Source organism: Theobroma cacao, chromosome 1 (assembly GCF_053813885.1).
Source record: "Theobroma cacao isolate CCN51 chromosome 1, ASM5381388v1, whole genome shotgun sequence".
Taxonomy (NCBI): Eukaryota; Viridiplantae; Streptophyta; class Magnoliopsida; order Malvales; family Malvaceae; genus Theobroma; species Theobroma cacao.
In genome coordinates, this window is record NC_142639.1 from 7,136,335 (window position 1) to 7,155,170 (window position 18,836).

General features: G+C 37.6%; 3 protein-coding genes across 5 annotated transcripts; 1 reads left to right on the plus strand and 2 right to left on the minus strand.

Annotated features, from left to right (window-relative positions):
• The first annotated feature begins 1,777 nt into the window (after positions 1-1,777).
• Positions 1,778-7,660, plus strand: LOC18611817 (UDP-glucuronate:xylan alpha-glucuronosyltransferase 1-like). 3 transcript variants are annotated; one of them, XM_007048265.3, is made up of 5 exons: positions 1,778-1,883; positions 2,365-2,466; positions 4,395-4,601; positions 5,424-6,052; positions 6,462-7,660. In XM_007048265.3, exons 2-5 carry the CDS (start codon positions 2,372-2,374, stop codon positions 7,490-7,492), a joined length of 1,962 nt encoding a protein of 653 aa, XP_007048327.3. In that variant the 5' UTR covers positions 1,778-1,883; positions 2,365-2,371; the 3' UTR covers positions 7,493-7,660. The 3 variants fall into 3 exon arrangements, with proteins under 3 accessions (XP_007048327.3, XP_007048326.3, XP_088659171.1); XM_007048264.3 differs by having other exon boundaries at positions 1,781-1,889; XM_088803045.1 differs by having other exon boundaries at positions 1,781-1,889; positions 6,477-7,660.
• A 2,304-nt stretch (positions 7,661-9,964) lies between these two features.
• Positions 9,965-13,343, minus strand: LOC18611818 (putative pectinesterase/pectinesterase inhibitor 51). The gene is made up of 2 exons (XM_007048266.3): positions 12,153-13,343; positions 9,965-10,834 (listed from the first exon to the last, which is right to left on the minus strand). Exons 1-2 carry the CDS (start codon positions 13,213-13,215, stop codon positions 10,149-10,151), a joined length of 1,749 nt encoding a protein of 582 aa, XP_007048328.3. The 5' UTR covers positions 13,216-13,343; the 3' UTR covers positions 9,965-10,148.
• A 1,646-nt stretch (positions 13,344-14,989) lies between these two features.
• LOC18611819 (Ribosomal protein S5/Elongation factor G/III/V family protein) lies at positions 14,990-18,606 on the minus strand. The gene has a single exon (XM_018114333.2). It carries the CDS (start codon positions 18,242-18,244, stop codon positions 15,161-15,163), a length of 3,084 nt encoding a protein of 1,027 aa, XP_017969822.2. The 5' UTR covers positions 18,245-18,606; the 3' UTR covers positions 14,990-15,160.
• Positions 18,607-18,836: the final 230 nt, after the last annotated feature.

Sequence of the window (18,836 nt, forward strand, 5' to 3'; positions counted from 1 at the left end):
GCTTCCATCATACAAAGAAGTCCCACCTTCTTTGTCTCCATACACAAAAGTGTGTAGTTATATAATTGCGCCACGTTTGGGTTTTGGTTGATTGGAAATTAACTTTATTAAACTTAAAAGTTAAAGATCTCTTATTGGCATGATTATCTTCTCTTCAGTAATAATGCCCATTCTACACCATTGTTTTCTTTGTTTCTTTAACTTCTTGGCATTTTCTACAAACTATATATTATTTAGAAAATCTCTTTCCTTGGATGCAAAGAATATAAGAGGAAAAGGTTGCGGATTCTTGGGACAACGCTTCCACTTAATTAATTGCTAATCTTTGTTCTAATTAACCATTTATATGTATAATTCTTTTTGTTTCGATAAAGGAATTAATCATACATATGACTAGTCCTCATAGGGCTGTGTTTGGTGAAACAGTTAATGATGAGACCCTTAAACCTATACGCTTTCCCCCCTTATAAATGGGACTTTTGCAACAAGAAAATGGACGACTCGAACAGTAATAGACTATAAAATTAGTTAATGTTGTTATTCAAGGGCTGTGAATTAGGTGTCGGAGGGCACCGCCTTTCACTAAACGAGACACCAACCTCTGAATGCTCCAAAAACAGATTAATGTTAAGAAAGGAGAAAGGGTTTTTATATATATGTGTTTTGCAGAGAACTGGAACAAAAAGGTGATGTCTTGTGAGATAAATAATTAAAAGTGAAGTTATTTATTTTTACTTACAGATTGGATTAACAGTCATGTTAATCGGGGGCTGAATTTTAGCAGTTTATTTGGGAAGCTTCATTAGTTTTTCCTTAATTGGTTACTTGATTGTGACATTTGATCATCTTAACTCTTAATCCATCATCAACCAAACTAGTTATTTTCATTAACCTAATCTGTCAACTACTCTTAAAACATGTGATAAATTTGTTTTTAACTGCAGGATCGATGGAGATCATAATTAATTTGCCAGAAATCATTTCAGCACTGATTAACAAAAAACACATGTCATGATTTGGTTTCATTGGGTGGCACAGGAAATTTGAGATTTTCATCATTCAGCGCAGGGAATCTAATTGAAAGTTAATGCGTCCAAAATTTAACTTCAACAAACTCATCCTTCACATATATAGTTCACCCTAGCTATGGGCTTTACTGTAAATCTTGACATGTGTAAATAGAGTAAGTTTAAAAAAAAATAAAATAAAAGAGTTTATTATCTCTCAAATGTCTACATTACTAGATAAATATATATATATATATATCAAAGTGAAAACCATTTAAAACTTGTGACGGCAAAATTATATACTCATTACAATTGTACATTGTAAAAATGTAATAATTAGTGTCTTTTTAAGTTGTTAGTTAAAAGAAAGAAAACTATTGGAATAGTAAAGAGGAGAGGCAGAAAGAAAGCACAATGGGAATTTATTTAAGGCAAATCTTAAGCAATGCACAGATATATTTCTTCCCCTAGACATTTTAAAGAAGAGATGGAGAGACAAATCATGAAGAAAAGGAAAAAGGGAAAGCAGTGGAGAACCCTTTAATTTCTTGTGGAAATGGAACTCATGTGGTAAAGAAGTTCGTGATGGGTGTAAGTAGTTATGGTGGAGCCCCATAACCAAGTTGGTAAAAACTAAAAATCTATAGAATAAAAAAATTAAATGAAGAAAATTATGATACATAATATAAAAATTAAAAAATAAAAAAGTTGGTAAGAAATCAAAACTAAAATGAGTATTGAAAACCGAAGTAAATAATAGAAAAATTCAAATAGACGTTACTCTAGTCTATATTGCCTCCATTGCCTTCTTTGGTTTTCAGGGCCAGCTAGCCTCCCTTCATCTCTCTGTCAAGACTAAAGAACCAAAGATCATAGGTTTAGGTTTTGCTCTCTCTCTCTCTGCCTGAACATCGTTTTTGACTGTTTACTTGCCTCTGGTTTGCTTGATTAAGAACACGACTACTTCATTTCTCTTTCTTTTTGCAAAGTTATTCATTGCAAAAGGGGACCATGTTTTTTACATTTCTTCTTATCCCTTTGAATCCTCTCATCATGAAGTTTGTTAGTATAATTATCCAAAGAAAAAATATAAAAGAGTTTAGTTGATTGGTATCTTAGTGCTTCATAATGATTTTCTTGGCCCTTTCCTTCATTATATCACTTTTTAGTTGGTCCTTAAATTATCATTATGTTTGCTTCTGCTGCTTTTCCCTTGTGTTTTCATTGCTTGTTTCTCCACTTGCTGCATTTTATTCTCTTTTTGCTATGGTCTATGACGGAGGCTTTCCCCGTAGATTTGGAGCTAATTGCTTCTTCTTCTTCTTCTTTTATTTTTTTGCCATTCTATGTGGATCAGATGCTGCATGCATGCTCCTGTTGCTAACAGCTTAGAAATGAGAGGAGTTATGGGAAACTCACCTGGTTCTGTCGAGACTAGACACCGGTTATCTGCATCCATGTGAGTTGTTTCTTTCATTGGAATTTCCAGTTTTCTGTAATAGTGTCCTTGTTGTTTAGATCAATATAAGATACTACAGGGCCAAATTACAATTTATTCAGAATTCGTCCTGGAAAATCCCTTTGGTTACAATATTGCTGTAGTTCTAGCTTATACTCTGATTTGAGTAAACAAAGTAATCAAACAATCTTGAGTTTGATATAATTCAGCAATCTTTAGCTTCTCAGGTTACTAAGTTGCATGAATCCTTTACTATCGAACATTGAAAACCCTTTTATCCAGAAACCTGAGCTTTTATGGTCAATCTCAGTTTCTCAAGAATTACGAAAGTATCTTTGTTCTTATTGGTTATTAGTAAAACCGAAAGCTCATTGGTCTACAACTCTGAACCTTTGTTTCCAATTATTGACCAACGGGGGGCTGGTTTTTAATTATGTTGTTTTCTTTTTGTCAAAAATATACCTACTGAGGTACAAATGTCAAAATCACTGCTAATATTTACATTAGAGTAGAGGCTGCTAAGGGATTGCTTCAGCTTTTCAAGATATTGATTGGTGAACTTAGATCTTTGCTTTAGTTGCAAGTCATGTTTTAAATATAAATCTTCCAGTTCATCTGCTATTTTATTAATGTTGAGGTTGTTGAAGACCTACCTTTCAGAAATTTAATTATTTTTGCCCAATGAAGGAGGAACTAGAATGTTTTCCACTGCATTGAAACCTCAAATTAATTAAAATAGGGCAGGCCTGGAATAATAATTAACCAACTGTTCTCGCTATCAGAAATGCAGGTTGCTTGCTTGTTAGTATTCATCCTTCTTCAATGTCTGAATTCGAATCTCTACTAAGCTTGCTTAAGTTCATGTCCCATTGGCATGTTTAATAGGGTTAGGATCAAATCATGGGTCCAAATTGACTTAACAGAGGAGAATTGTGGAATGTCCCTCTAGCTAGATCTTTTCTATCAACTCCTTCATATCCTTTCTTAACTCAGGGATTAAAAAAATAAGCACAAGGATTGAAAGATAAAACTTTAGGCTCAAGTTTTGTGTCAGGTTCTATTTTATCATGTTTTTTTTTCTAGGTTTTGATAGGATGATTTGCTTTTGGGATGGTGAGGGGCATTTTCTCTTATAATTGAAAGATAAAACTTCAATTTTATCAATAGGTCACATCCGAAATTGAAAATAGAAAGTCACCAACAGAAGATTTCAACCTACCACATATAATCAATATGAGCTGGCAACATACCACATTGACTTTATTCAATAAATTACAAATTTAGATGGTCGGGTCTAATTTTATATTGGCGTAATTTTTGAGCAATTCTTTATCAATTCCTTTCATTATATTCATGTGGAGCAGAAAAACATAGGATTATTCCTCTATGCAGAAGTGTATGCACTCTGTAGTCTACACCAAGTTGCTTTGTTTCAGTTTTGTTTTACCTCTCTCTTTCTTGGTCCCAGCTATGATACTGACATTCGCGTTGTTCATCTGTATTTCTGTCGAAAAGCGTGGTATTATTTGATAGAGAATCAAAATTACTACTAAATTCGATATTGTTATACAAGTAGTCATTAAGAGTGACCTGATAGACCAACCTCCCTGATACAGGGCTAGCATCAAGTGAAAATTACCCAACCACATTGTACCCTTTGGTCTTTGAAGTTGGCATGATGAGGCATAGAAACTCCTAACCCCAAGTCCCCATCCATTTTCTATCTATACATGATTCATCCTTCAGGTTATCCACAAACCTTTTGTTGTACATGTTATACAAAGGCTTTATTTCATCTGCAGATGAGGAAGTTTTTAGTCCTTGCTCATTTTCTTCAGAATGCTTTCATTCTTTGCTACCTTAGTTTTTTTTTTTTTTAAATCTTTTACAGTATCTTATGTTTTTTCTCAACTCTACACTCATTGCAGTGAGGCAATATACAAAAGGAGGTTAAATAAAAATAAAGTAAAAGGTGTTGAGAAGCCTTTCCACATCCCAATCCAAGATCGGAACTCATGCTGCAAATATCCTCTGCTGAAACTTGTCTTGGTTATTATCGTGTGTGGCACTTTTGTAACACTTTTGTACTCTCCAGAGGTCTATCACAGTGACCATCTATCAGGCGCAAGTTCTAGGTATGTGTCTCTTACTTCCATATGTTTTGCTACCCAATTCCCTGATTTTAATGCAAGCTATATAGAAGTTGGGTATGCGATCCAAAGTACTGGTTTGCCCCATGACCACAATAAGGCTCATTACTACGATGAAGGTTTCATGCGGTAATATTATTGCATGGCTTCTTAAATTTTGCTGTAATTGTTGAAGCATGATTTAGCTTTAATCTGACCATTGAAGCTATCATCAAGCACGTACACTTCTTTTGATGGTTAATGTCTATAATATAGTAACCAGCTCAGCTCTGTCCTGTATTTTAGAGCTCTATTCACAACTTGTCAATCCTCGAAAACTAGAGGAAAATTATGGTAATCATTCAGCTTGACATTCTTCCTGGCATCTTTTACTGCTAATGATGACTAACCCATGCTTTGTTTATGACTTAACTTTATGGTCATAATTCAAGTATTCCCTTTCCTTTTTCCCCCAAGGAATTAATGTTTGGCCAGCGCCTAGTAAGGGGACCATTTTATCATGCTTGTGTGAGGAGAGGATTGAGGGTTTGGACAATCTAGGCCTTCTGTTTCTAATCCAAGCCTCTATTATTCTAAAATAAAGGGTTCCTTCAAACTATAGACAAATAGACAATGCAAATTCAGCAGTTGGTTCTCTCAATCCCTCTAATTTTTTCTTTTTCTGATTAGTATATAGGTTTCTGCATGTCTCCCTCAGCAACTTACTGTAGCTAAGTTAAATTGTGAAGGCATTTTAGCAATCTTAACTGGACATTTTAGGGAATCAAATGGTGAACCATTGATTAATGAAATGTATATTCCATGCAGGCGAAATTTTATGAACAGGTGGATATGGGGAGAAGCAGATTTTCGTTATGTATCAGATGTAGATACCAACTGGGATGATGTCATGAAAGCTATAGAGAAGATGGGTGAACAGAATGACTACCAGGGAATTGGACTTTTGAACTTCAATACTACTGAAGTCACTCATTGGAAGCACCTCATACCTGATGCCAACCACATTGTTCTGCACCTGGACTATGCTGACATGAATGTAACTTGGGATTCCTTATATCCAGAATGGATTGATGAGGAGCAAGAAGAAGACGTCCCAGTTTGCCCGCCTCTACCCAAGATTGAAGTCCCTGGAAAACGGCTTGATCTGATTGCTGTCAAGCTTCCTTGTAGAAATGAGGGGAATTGGTCAAGGGATGTTGCTCGGCTGCATTTGCAGCTGGCAGCAGCTAGTCTTGCAACCTCCTCCAAGGGCTTTTATCCGGTGCACGTGCTTTTTGTTTCAAAGTGCTTTCCTATTCCAAACATGTTCAGTTGCAAGGAACTCGTAGCACGTGAAAAGAATGTCTGGTTATATAAACCAGACTTGAATGTGTTGAGAGAAAAGCTCCAGCTTCCAGTTGGGTCTTGTGAACTTGCACTTCCTATGGGGGTCAAAGGTCAGTTCTAATCCAGCTTTTACATGCCTCCAAACTTCTGATATCCTTTCTTGTCGCTCTTTGGTATATATTTTTCCCTCATAAAAAATAGAACATGCTTTAATGGTTCATAAATGCTAATGAACCATAAATGCATGAACTTAACAGCTGATAGGAGGTGAGCTGCAGTTGATCTCACAAACATTTGATGCATCCCTGTTTTCGAAAATTCATAACCAAAGAAATTTTCTGCTGTATTATTGCTACTGTCATCTGCTTTAGTTAGTTTGCTGTCATAGTTTATAAAACAATTGCCTTATCCTACTAGGAATATATCTCCAACTAACTACTATACAATTACCTGAATTTAGAGGTTCTAATGTTTCATCACTAGTACTTTATAAAAGCCTAATACAGCATGTAAATACAGAGCCACTATATTCAGGGAATGCAAAGCGAGAAGCATATGCTACAATTCTCCATTCAGCTCATGTGTATGTTTGTGGAGCTATAGCTGCAGCTCAAAGCATCCGATTGTCTGGCTCGACGCGAGACCTTGTGATACTTGTAGATGAGACGATCAGTGTTTATCACAGGAGTGGGCTTGAGGCAGCTGGATGGAAAGTCCGGACCATTCAGAGGATCAGGAATCCAAAAGCAGAAAAAGATGCTTACAATGAATGGAACTACAGCAAGTTCCGGTTATGGCAGCTGACAGATTACGACAAGATCATATTCATTGATGCGGATCTGCTTATTCTTCGAAACATTGATTTCTTATTCGGGATGCCAGAAATATCAGCAACTGGAAATAATGGCACACTTTTTAACTCGGGCGTGATGGTCATCGAACCTTCAAATTGCACATTCCAGCTTTTGATGGAACACATTGATGTGTTTGAGTCTTATAACGGTGGGGATCAGGGATACTTAAACGAGGTTTTCACATGGTGGCACCGGATCCCACGACACATGAACTTTTTGAAGCATTTTTGGATTGGTGATGACGAAGATGTTAAACAAAAGAAAACCCGCCTCTTCGGTGCTGAACCTCCAATTCTGTATGTGCTTCACTATCTAGGAATAAAGCCTTGGTTGTGCTACAAGGACTACGATTGCAATTGGAATGTAGATATAATGCTAGAGTTTGCCAGCGATGTTGCTCATGAAAGGTGGTGGAAAGTCCATGATGCCATGCCTGAGCAAGTACACCAGTTCTGCATGTTAAGATCGACGCAAAAGGCACAATTAGAATTTGACAGAAGGCAAGCTGAGAAGGCAAATTTCACTGATGGCCATTGGAAAATCAAAGTTCAGGACAAGCGTTTGATGAAGTGTATCGACAATGTATGTTCCTGGAAGAGTATGCTAAAACACTGGGGTGAGAGTAACTGGACCAATGATGAATTTTTTGTTCCAACACCGCCAGCAATCAACACGGCATCTCTGGCAGGCTTGTGAGTTGTTTCTGAGTCTTATTTTTTATTTCTCATCATTTTCATGCCTTCTTTATGTCAATGACACAGAGTTCTAAAACTGGGTTCGCTTTTCTTTTTACTCATAATCATGTTTAGATCCATTATGTGTTCTGGGCATAATAGATGAAATAACCTTTGGTTTTTTTTTTTTTTGCCCCCGAATTGTATTAAACCAATTAGGGATCTCATATAGAAATATACTTTTTAATTTTTCACTAACATCTAAATATTTAATTTATTAATTAATATATAATCTCTTATTTGAAGCGTAAAAATTAATAATCTCTTTTCTTCGGATAAAAAAAGAAAAAACTTTTTGATTGTCCACTACCTTTGTCTAGTAAGCTGGTCACTTGTCCCCAATGGCCAATATAAATTATTGGATTGAAAGTGCCACACATGTCCAATTGTCCATGCCAACTTGGTGTTCAAGCATTGAACAAGCAACCTCAGGGATGGTTGGCTGTAAGCATCGGCATGCTCATTGAAACAGTTAAAGAATATTGGGTCAAGTTACTAATTTCACATGCCTGGTTTGTTTTGCTGAGCTTCCATGGATACACGACATCTAATTAACTCTACATAGCGTATAGAACCCATTATGTAATCCAACACCAAATATACAAACCCAAAAAGATTGAGTAAAGAGATGAATATAAAGCGAGTGTTGTTGCTGCGTAAGAGTTCCTTAATGCCCATTCCTTTAAGATCCACTAGTAGTTGAAAGAGAGATTGTGGGAATCAAAAGTGATGACAGCTGACATGCCACAATCTCATGCTTAGCACTCAACCGCAATGCTCTTACAGTAAATACAAAAAATAAAAGAAGACTAGTGGAAGTTGACGTTCAAATGAATAAGGACATTTTTTTCCCAAAGTGGCTGCGTACGAGTTCCTTAATGCCCATTCCTTGAGTGTACTGTCAACCAGTTGATTAGTTCTGCCATACCAGTTTCAACAATGGTAATCATATGTTACCCATCATATTTTAAAAAGCCGACTTATGGTACTTGGCTAACCCCAAAATAATGTGGGTATATGTTTTAAGCCAAAGACCATAGGGCAGCTGGGCACACGAGAAGACCATTATCAAAGTTAGTTGAACATAAAGCCATATGAATTTAGGAATTAAGAGTGGGAAACTAGCCCTCTCTGCATCATGTGAAAGCGACAGAGACATGGGACCAATCTCCCTTTTGTTTGGAATCATATTCATGTAGGTTCATGTGAACTTGAGAATCAATTGTAGGAAAGAAATCATGCCCATATCATACCATATGTTCCAATTAGCATTTTCTCCAGTCAATAAAAGACATTGGACTATGGAATTACCCTATTTCTTTAAGGCCCGTACCGACACTCCCCCGTGAGAAAGTGAGAAAAATACAAGGTGAAATTCCCCCATTGTCCTTTTGTAATTTATGGCTGCTTACATCTATTCTAGACGGCCCTTATTTATTGGTTTTTTTTTTCTCTTTTTAAACGAGTTCAAGTGTTTTTTATATGATTAATACGGGTTAAAATGTTTAATACGTTGTTCTCCTCAATTTTTTTAAGATAAATTAATTATAGTTTGACATAATATTTTAAAAGTTTTTAAATAATTTTAAAAAATTTAAATATATTTTTTATCAAGTTTAATCATGTTCTTATACATTTTATTTTGATTTAAATAAATTCTTATACGTGCTATGTTGACATGTCATGATAAATGATAACATTATTATATGACAATTTTATCGTCTACGTCAACATCATATGAGTATAAGATAATAGATGATATTTTGATTAATAGTAGACAATTACCTGTTAATTATAAAAATTTATTTAATTTAAAATAAAAATATAAAAATTTCATTAAAAATAAAAAAAATAATTTATTTAAATTTTCTCAAATAATTCAAAAAAAATTTTTAAAACATTATACATTATAAATTTTTATAAATATGATCTCAATTAATATGAATAGACAATTACTAGTAACGTATTTCACAAATCACAGTACATTTCAATAAGCGCAAATGCTGACTTCCGGTCTCCTTTTACCAGCTCTCCGTCTTGGCACCAATAAGCTGCATTGTTTTAGTGGTGCCAGAATCCTTGCTAAGCAATGTGAAGTAAAGGCGTAAAGCAATGGCCAACCTAATACAATCACACAATGCAAAAATTGCAACTTGGTTTGATTTCCGTGTCACCATAACAACTTTGCCTACAAGTGAAGAAAAACAGTTGGGCAATGTCATACTCCCATTACTACTACTATGCTAGCATGGAATTCTTGTCTAACTATGGGCCCCCCCAGCCCCTCTCTTGATTGCTCCATCAATGTATATGCCCTCTCCAAGGTGTTCAACCAAGTGATGGTGAATTGGGACAAACTTCAAGAAAGGCTCCACTAATCTAAATTTAAGCAAGAAAATAAATAACAAAGAAAGAAAAAAGAGAGAAAGCCAGGTTATAGGGAGGGAAAGTACAACCCTTTCTTTGTGTAATAATAGGATATGCAATATTGCAATATGACACATACTAGCTAAAGTATTTGGAACAGATAAATTCGACTAAACTCTCCTTGGCTTTACAATCTTAATCATTTTGACTTAATAATCAAGAAGATTCTTGGTAATATGGGAAAAGAAAAATCAAGATGATGTTGGAATCCACTGATCTCCTTGAATGAAATTTTGAACTGAATAAGTATAAACGCGCTGCGCTGGAATTTGGGAACTCCATGGTACTCTGCTAGCCACATTAGATCCTGGTCCAGAATTCCCAAATTCTCCATAGAAAAGTGTTTTCAATCCAACATCACCACTCCATGGCAGCCACCCATCTGGAGTGATAAGAGCTTCCATGAAACAATTTATAAAAACTGTCCTTGAATACTCCTTCCATGGCCTTCCCAAGAAATTCCTGTGCACTTTAGGCTTGCTATAGTAGTATCCCATGTATTCATCAGTGCCATTGAGCAAGCAGTTCTGGAAAACAAGACCAGTTGATTGAGCAGGATCTGTTCTTCCATGAGCTGTGATGGCATTGTTCTCACCTTTTTCTGGCTTCAACTGCCGGGGAGCAACTAAAACTATGCAATCTTGGAATACTGAAGCAGAATTTCCAAAGATGAAGTCCACATTCCCCTGAATACGGCACTTCTTGTAGAATTGGCGGAGTGAGTGAACATAGAGAGTATCTTGATTGCCTATGAATTCACAGTTCTCAATGACAGAAAGATCGCTATCTGATCTGAAGGCTACTGCTTGGTGGGCATCAGGGCCTGCTGTGTTCTTGATTGTGAGGCCACTGGCCATAAATCCATCCCCAAGAACTCCTGCAACATGCCAATGCAACACATTAGATAGCATGACAAGCTTGATTATAAAATTCTTTGGCTTACTAACCTTCATTCTTCACTCATATATTTGCCATAATTATATCTAATGCCTTAACAAAAAGGGTATCTTACTACCTTCTTTGGTATAGATGAGTGAGCAAGACTTATGAGTTCAATGAAGAAATTTTGCTCAAAATGGGGGCGATATAAGCTCAGGGAAATCATGAACATCTATCTAGACACAATCTCATTAGCTTTAGATGGAATTGAAATTGAATGTATATACAATTCTAACCAGTTGGCGTCTGTATTAATCAAAACAAGTTGTTTATTTATTAGCACCTCTTCAATAACTTTGAGATTGACTCTTAAGGAGAAAAGATGCATCGAAATCAAAAGATCCCGCCCTGTTACTTTAAGCTGTGAGACTGCAAAATTCGATGGAAAACAAAGTGGAAACTTCGTCTCCACAACCTTATACATTTGTCAATGCATTAAGGAGAAATGTTAAACAAAGTTAGATATTTAAATAATAACACAGAAGCAACAAACACCCTGACAATTCCAAGGAGAAGCTAATCCTGTCTACATACGGAACCTAAACCATGTGGTTGGTTTGCACAAAAAGGGTCAAAACAACGGTAAAAGCAATATTTTATAACCCTCAAAACTAAAAGTTAACACTAGTCAAATATAGGCGTAACCACTACTCCTAATTTTTTTGAAAAACTGACTTTGGTTTCCAAACTTTAGTTTCAGCTTAACTAATTACTTAGTCAAACCATTGGAAAGGAATTGAATGGATTGGGTATGCACATGAGAAATTTACACGGATGTGGAAGCTATTCTCGCTTTTCTTTTACAAAAAGAGAGCAATTGACTCAAATCTAGCATTCTTTATCACCACCCCATCAAACGCTAACATCACTTTTAGGTCAAGTAGTCTGAAACTATTCATATACAATGAAAAGTCCGCTCCTTTCTCTTTTCCACATTTATGAATTTGGACAATTTGACTTATTCCAAGTCTACCTAGCGGTATACTTTTCCAACTAAAATAAACATGGCAGGTCGGCTCTTGATCTGATCATCCTACTCCAACATTACTGCTTTACAAGAGTCTATGTCCGCCTTTTAAGTATTAAAAAAAATAAAATAGAAATGGCATTACTATTTTAAGGACAACAAATGGAGAATCCAACACACTGACTGTGCACAAATGAAATGAATGTACTAATAAATTATTAAATCCATATTATTATTTATGGTTTGATTAAACTAAATTGATTAAAAATAGAAAGAAGAGGGTACTTACCGACCGTAGCAGAATTGTAAGTGGTCATTCCAGGCTGCCCCACATTTGCAGAACCCGTAATAATCGTTTTACCCATCCCATCCCCCAAAAACACCACGTTTTTCTTCTCAAACGGAACCCTAACGGTTTCCTCATAAACCCCTTCCTTTATATGTATCACGAAACGCCGTGTCGTCTCTGCATTATGCGGTGCAGCATTAACGGCGTCTTGCACGGTCTTGTAACACCCTCCACTCCCGTCTTTACACACCGTTACGTCCGGCTGTAATTCCGGCGGGAAACCCCCCTTAAACCCCAAGTCCGTCCCGCCAGACCCGCTCTCGTAAAACCCGTCCCGTTCCGTTTTGGGAGGGGCCCACGAGGCTATATCATTCCCGTAATTATCGTAAGAGACCATCATGGCTAACGCGTTGCTGCTGTGTTCGGTTAAAGAGCTCAAAAACGCCATCGTTTGATCGACCAATTTGGTGTCGTTTACGTACTTGAGAGCGCTCCAACAATCGTATTGGTAGCACAAGGCCGCGCTCATCCATGCACGTGCATCTTTGACCTTGCCACGTGTCAACCCGTCATTCGCCGAGTTTATGCGGTAGTCTGAGTATGAAAGAATTTCCAGGCAGGTGGTGGCGGCGTTGGTGCGGTTAAGATTGCCTTTGGAGGAGTCGAGGATGGATTTTACCATGGATTTTCCGGTTTTGAGGTTTTCGGAAGAGACGGCAATGGCTGATTGAATGATCTGGAGGGAGGTCGGGTTAGGAGGGAGACTGGAGGATTGTGTTAGGGAGGTCTCACATGGCTGTGGGAAGCGCGTGGATTGGCATGCAAGGTGGATTTGAGAAGAGGGAGGGGTGGAAACAGGGGAATTTTTAGGAGACAAATGCGGGTCTTGATGGTGGTGGTGGTTGCGAGAGGAAGAAGAGAGGGTGAAGAAAAGGGTGAGGGAAAGAAGGGATAGGAGAAGAAGAGTGGACATTGATAGAAGCAAACAAGTGGATTTCCAAAGAGGTTTTTTGGAAGGTTTTTTGTGGGAATGTTGTGAGAAGGGCGGTAAAGATGTTGGCATAGTGTTTGGGTTAGGGGATATATCATAAATATATATAATTGGTAGTGCTGGAGAGGTTGGAAATCATTTGGGAAGTTGGTAATAGGTGGTGATTAGGCAATCTCAATTTAGGACACTGAAATTTTTCGGATTTGGCTTTTTTGGATGAAAAGCGAACACAAGGGAATTCACGGGGAGGGATGAGAAGGGAAAGCTAGAGTTGAGAGTCACGGGAATTTTGATTTTGGATTATTCGGAATGGAAGGATTATAGGCTAAAGGGGTAGGGGAGGACGTTGGTGGAAATGGAAGACGTGGCCATTTACTGTCACGAGATCTTTAGATTGATTGGGCCGAAAAATCCGGAAGACATTCGGGAGGACAGAGGAGAGGGCGTGGAAGAGAGTAAATGAGGGACTGGTGATAGTGGTTTTCTTATTTCTATCTATTAAGTATGAACAATAATAATGGTCTTAAAATGGAAATGGAGAGAGAAAAAAAAAAAAAAAAAGAGGTTTGCTTCGTACATATTACTAATTTAACGTAGGAAACAAAGGAATGGGTCTTTCCTGTTTTAATGTTTATCACAGCAAGTTGGTCTTGACTCTCGAATAAGAAGAGAGGGAGACAGACAATGCTCAGTGCTTGCTTCGAGCCCGGAAATTTTTTTGATGCCAGTTCCAAAATAAGACGAACAATAACAACAAAGTTACTATGAACAGAGAAAGAGGAAGAGTGAGGGTAACAAATAAATTACTATATTTATTGCGCGTGAGTCCGGGATGGGGCTGGGCGTTGCTTAGGCCTAATGGATCCGCTTCTCTCTCCACTCAACTTCCTTCTCATCTGCCTTTGGAATGAAATCTTCGCCGTTAATACGTTACACTTCACACGTACACGACTCACGTGCCATGCCTATTGCCCAAATTTATGTACATTTGCTTGCTAACTAGGTTGAGTAATACCAAATTTATGTATATAATTTTCGATTACAATTTTTCCTCCATCACTAATTCGTTGTCCACATTTCACTTTCACTTTATATTAATTAAAAACTAACTTTAATATATTTTACATTAATTTTTTTATTAAAAAATTATCATATTGATATCTTACACATTTTTAATGCCAAAAAGCTAAAAATATATATTAAAAATTAATTCAATATATATATATATATATATAAAACAAAAGCAATTAATGAAACCGTGATGATATTTAGTTAAGACTTAGTAAATGTTTTTGTGAATTTTTATGAGGGTCAATGAGTTAATTTATAGCCGTTGAACAAGTGTTACATTTAACAGGTTTTTGAGTAAAAATAAATAAATGTGAAATAAATAGCCAAATGGATATATTATTCAAATGCAACCTAATTATTGTATGATGGTACCTGTAACTGCAAGCAAAGAAGTGATGCAAGATTTGCTTCCTCTTCTTTACCAGCAACTTGCTCAGCATACCATATTGTTTTTAATTGCCCAGCTCCATAATCAGGAGAACCAGAAAAAAGGCAAAGATTGTAGCTTCACCACTGTTCATGGGAGAAAAAGTGCAGAATGTACTACATTACTTAGATTTACCTGATAAAAAAAAGAACCTTAATGAGAGTTAAACAGTAAACACCTGCAAAATCAGAATAAGAAACAATATGCTCCATAGAGGTTGCTTTTTGACCTCAGTGCAGAACAAACAATAGGAGGATAGCTCCTCTCCAAGAAAATGAAAATGGGAAAAGCAAGTTAGTTGTGAAGAAGTGGAAGAACTTCAAACAACTACTACCTGCACAAGAACAAATCATCAATGTTCACAGATAAAATTCCATTTTAAAAGAGTGTGCTACATTGTTTTCAAGAAGGAAAAAAGTAAGACAAAATTTGATGATCAACCCTATTGAAAATTGTGTATGATCATATTGTTCTATAGGCTATGTATTTCGAGATAATAGCGTGGCTTCTGAACAACTTTTACACTTTACGAGCTAGTGTCCTCTGCTTTGTTGCATGCTGAACTACTTTTTCTTCTACAGGGAGACCCTTCCGCCGCCTCACGGCATCAATGAGCTTTCTTGCCGTATTTGGAAGAACACTAGAACCATCTCCAAACTCTTCTATCTCCTCTTCTGTTTTGGGTACAAAAAAAGGATCCTCAGGAAGTGCTTCCCAATGGCTAAGCACAAGAAGTGCACTAGAAGCCCCAGATGTCCATCTCCTTAACTCATCAGCAAAACCAAAACTTTCAGAAACTGGCACATAAGCATGCACAGTAAAAAGTGGAGAGCCTTCCTGCATTTCTTCCTTCAACACTCGGGCTCGCCTCCGAGCAAGCACAGCATACATAGGGCCCAAATATTCAGTTGGAGTATTCAACTCGCAAAAGTACATGGCTTCAACAAGCCGAGGTTTCCTCTGAAGCACAGCTGCTCTACAGGCATCCTTGACTGCTGTCATTACCTGTCCAGTAAAGAGACCATACTGCTCAGGTTGTTGGTTAGGTTCTGATTCACTGGCCTGCCCAGTTGAGGAAGAGATATAAGCTTCAACAACAAATGCTAGTCCCCACATTGGTTCATCACATAAGGGGCCAGCTGCAGTAGCTAGTTCAAATCCAGACATCACACTACTTTCAAGACTCTCCACCTCTATGTAGAGTGGTTGAGTTACTTCTGAAGATGCCACAGCAGCCATATCACCAGCACTAGAATTGTCAGCAAACCCCAATCTTAGAGATACATGAGGGGAACCACATATCAGAACAGAGCCATCATTATTCTTCCTTTTGTAATCTGGAGTGAAGAGGATGTTAGGACCAACCTGCCTTGGACCAAGTGCCCAGATCCTCCTAAGAAACTTAAGCCACTCACCTTTGCATTTCTCAGCCTGATCCTTGTCATTTTCATTTCCACACAAACTATCACCCTCCAGAGTATCAACTATGCGTTTACTGAGTACTTCAATTGGATTCTCATCTTCCCTCACGTTCGATCTATGTATTTCCAAGCCTTTACCACTCTGCCCTGGTTTACCTCCAATAATATCTGAGAGCAAATCAGCACTTTCATCAAGCACCTTGGTTAGTGTAGGTGGAAGTTTCATGACTTGAACGCGGATGACACATCTTCCATTTGGAGTCACTTTTTCAACATAATCTGAGCTAGCACTCAATCTTTTCAAATCCTCCAATGGATTAGATAAATCACCCTTAATGGTCTCTTTATACAACACAAGAGGTGGAGAGACTTCCAGGCTCACCTTTGCAAATCTCTCCTTCAAATCTTTTACACATCTTTCTAGATGAACCTCCCCAGCAGCAGCTAACACATGTTCCCCTCTAGATGAAACAGTGACCTCCACAAATGGATCTGCTCGATTCAGAAGCCTCAGTCCTTTCATAAGAGCACCCATGTCTGCTGGATCAGATGGTTCAATTGCAACCCTCAGGGTGGGGGCAACTTGGAAAGCCATACTTGAGAACGGCCAACAGTTTCTTGTGGATGAAAGAGTTGCACTCTTTAGTATATGCTGACCAAGTCCACGGATTGCCACAATATTCCCTGCCCTTGCCGAGGCCACTGGTTTCAGACCTTGACCCATCATTAAATATAAGGAATGCAATTCAGCTTCCTGCACATGCTTCTGCATCGATTCCCCTCTCAATGGATCATATAAAGCTGAAAGCACAAAAACTCTTTGTCCTGATGTAAGAACCCCACTAAATATCCTAGCAAATGCAAGGAAGCACTCATCTGATTCACTGCTTCCACCTTCATCATTGAAATTGTTTAAAATCTCCCCATGTGGACCCCGTTGGGGCAGCATCTTTGTCGGGATGGCAAACATTTTAGATACAAATGCAATACATGGTGCTTCAGAGCTAGAATCACAAGCTTCAACTGATTTTCTCACAAAATCAGCCTCTTCAAGCACATTAGAGTCTACCCCTTCATCAAGAATTTCTCTTTTGGGAAGCAAGCGTGAAATTCTAAGTGATTGAGCAGCAATTGGATCTGGCAGACACTTCACCACCATTGACAAAATTGCATCTGACAAAGGAAGCCATCTGCTCATGACAGCTTGAAGTAAGATCTTTGGGTCCTTATTCTGCAGTTCACGAGGAGGCACAGACAAATTAAAAGATTTAATCACCTTCTCAAGCATCCCTTTGTCCCCATCAGGCTCCAAAGCAGCCTGGTAAACCTGCCAAAGTGGCTCAAGGACAAATTGCACAAACATCGGCCGAGCCTTACTTCCTACACCTAGTCCCTTCTTCCCAACAATCATCTTGGTCTTCGGATTGAAATATCGAGGACCCCAAAGGGCCTTCTGCAGTGCAGCTGCACTTGCCCCAAGCTTAGAAGCATAGAATTCAGCAAACTCATTAATTGTAAAACCCCACCCATCCAATGCACACACAAACGCAACATTCCCCTTTTGGGGTTGATAAGTATCCTCCTCATCATCCTCTATAGACTCCCAATTCTCATCAGTCACCTCACCAGAAGGGCCAGCAAGTATCGAATCAACATCAGACAAATATTTCTCTGACTTATATGTACTCATGATCCCATTAACCTCATGAACGATCCTCAATAACCGATTATAAGCTTCTATAGGACTCAACTTCAACTCACATATCAACCTATCAATTTTATTAAGAACTAAACATGGGGTAACCTTCTCTATCCAAGACTGACGCAGAACCGCATGAGTTTGAATATGAACGCCCTCAACAGCATCAACCAAAACCAATCCACCATCACTCAACCTTGCAGCTGTGGACACCTCACTACAAAAATCCATATGACCAGGGGAATCTATAAGGTTAATCTCGTAGTCTTTATAATGAAGAGCTATGGAAGAACTCTTCATTGTTATCGCTCTCCTCTGTTCTTCATCAAGATAATCCATATACCTAAGTTTACCAGCTAGTTTAGGGTGAAGTACACCGCCACCCGTGGCGGCTATCAAATGATCAGCCAATGTAGTTTTACCATGATCAACATGTGCTAAAATACATATATTTCTAATCTTTCTCGTGTCAGAGTCACCCATTTCTTTTCTTCCCCAAGTTACAACAACAACAACAACAACAAGAAGCAGAGCGAAAATAACAAAGAAATATGCTGAACAATGTATTGGGAATCTTAAAATCAAACAAAAACAAAATTGGGTTCTTGTAAATGATTCCCAGGCTATGCAAGGAAAGAAAATTGAAAGGGGGCTGACCTGGGCGTTTGTCTCGCGAGAAAGAGAGGAAATCGTTGCTGTTTGCAAGAGAATGAAGGGGTAAGTAACCTTGGCTGGGCTGGGCTGGGCTTCTTTTCAGGGTTTGCAACTTGGAAGCGATCAGGGCTAAGATCCTTGCATGATTTGGTTTTAGGGGATTAGGGATTAAGTGTATTTTCCGTCGAATCTTTTTAGATGGAGAGGGAAAGGGAATCAAACAAAAAAAAACCACATATAATAATGATTATAATATATATGTTTTTTGTACATGTTCTTGTCTATTAAAATGTGATAATCACTTTATAATATTTTTATTTTTTATTCATCTTTTTTAATGTTTTTTATTTTTTTTTTCCATTTTAGCTTTTAAATAAATATATCTAAACTTTTTAAATTTTGATCAAAACTACAAAAAGTA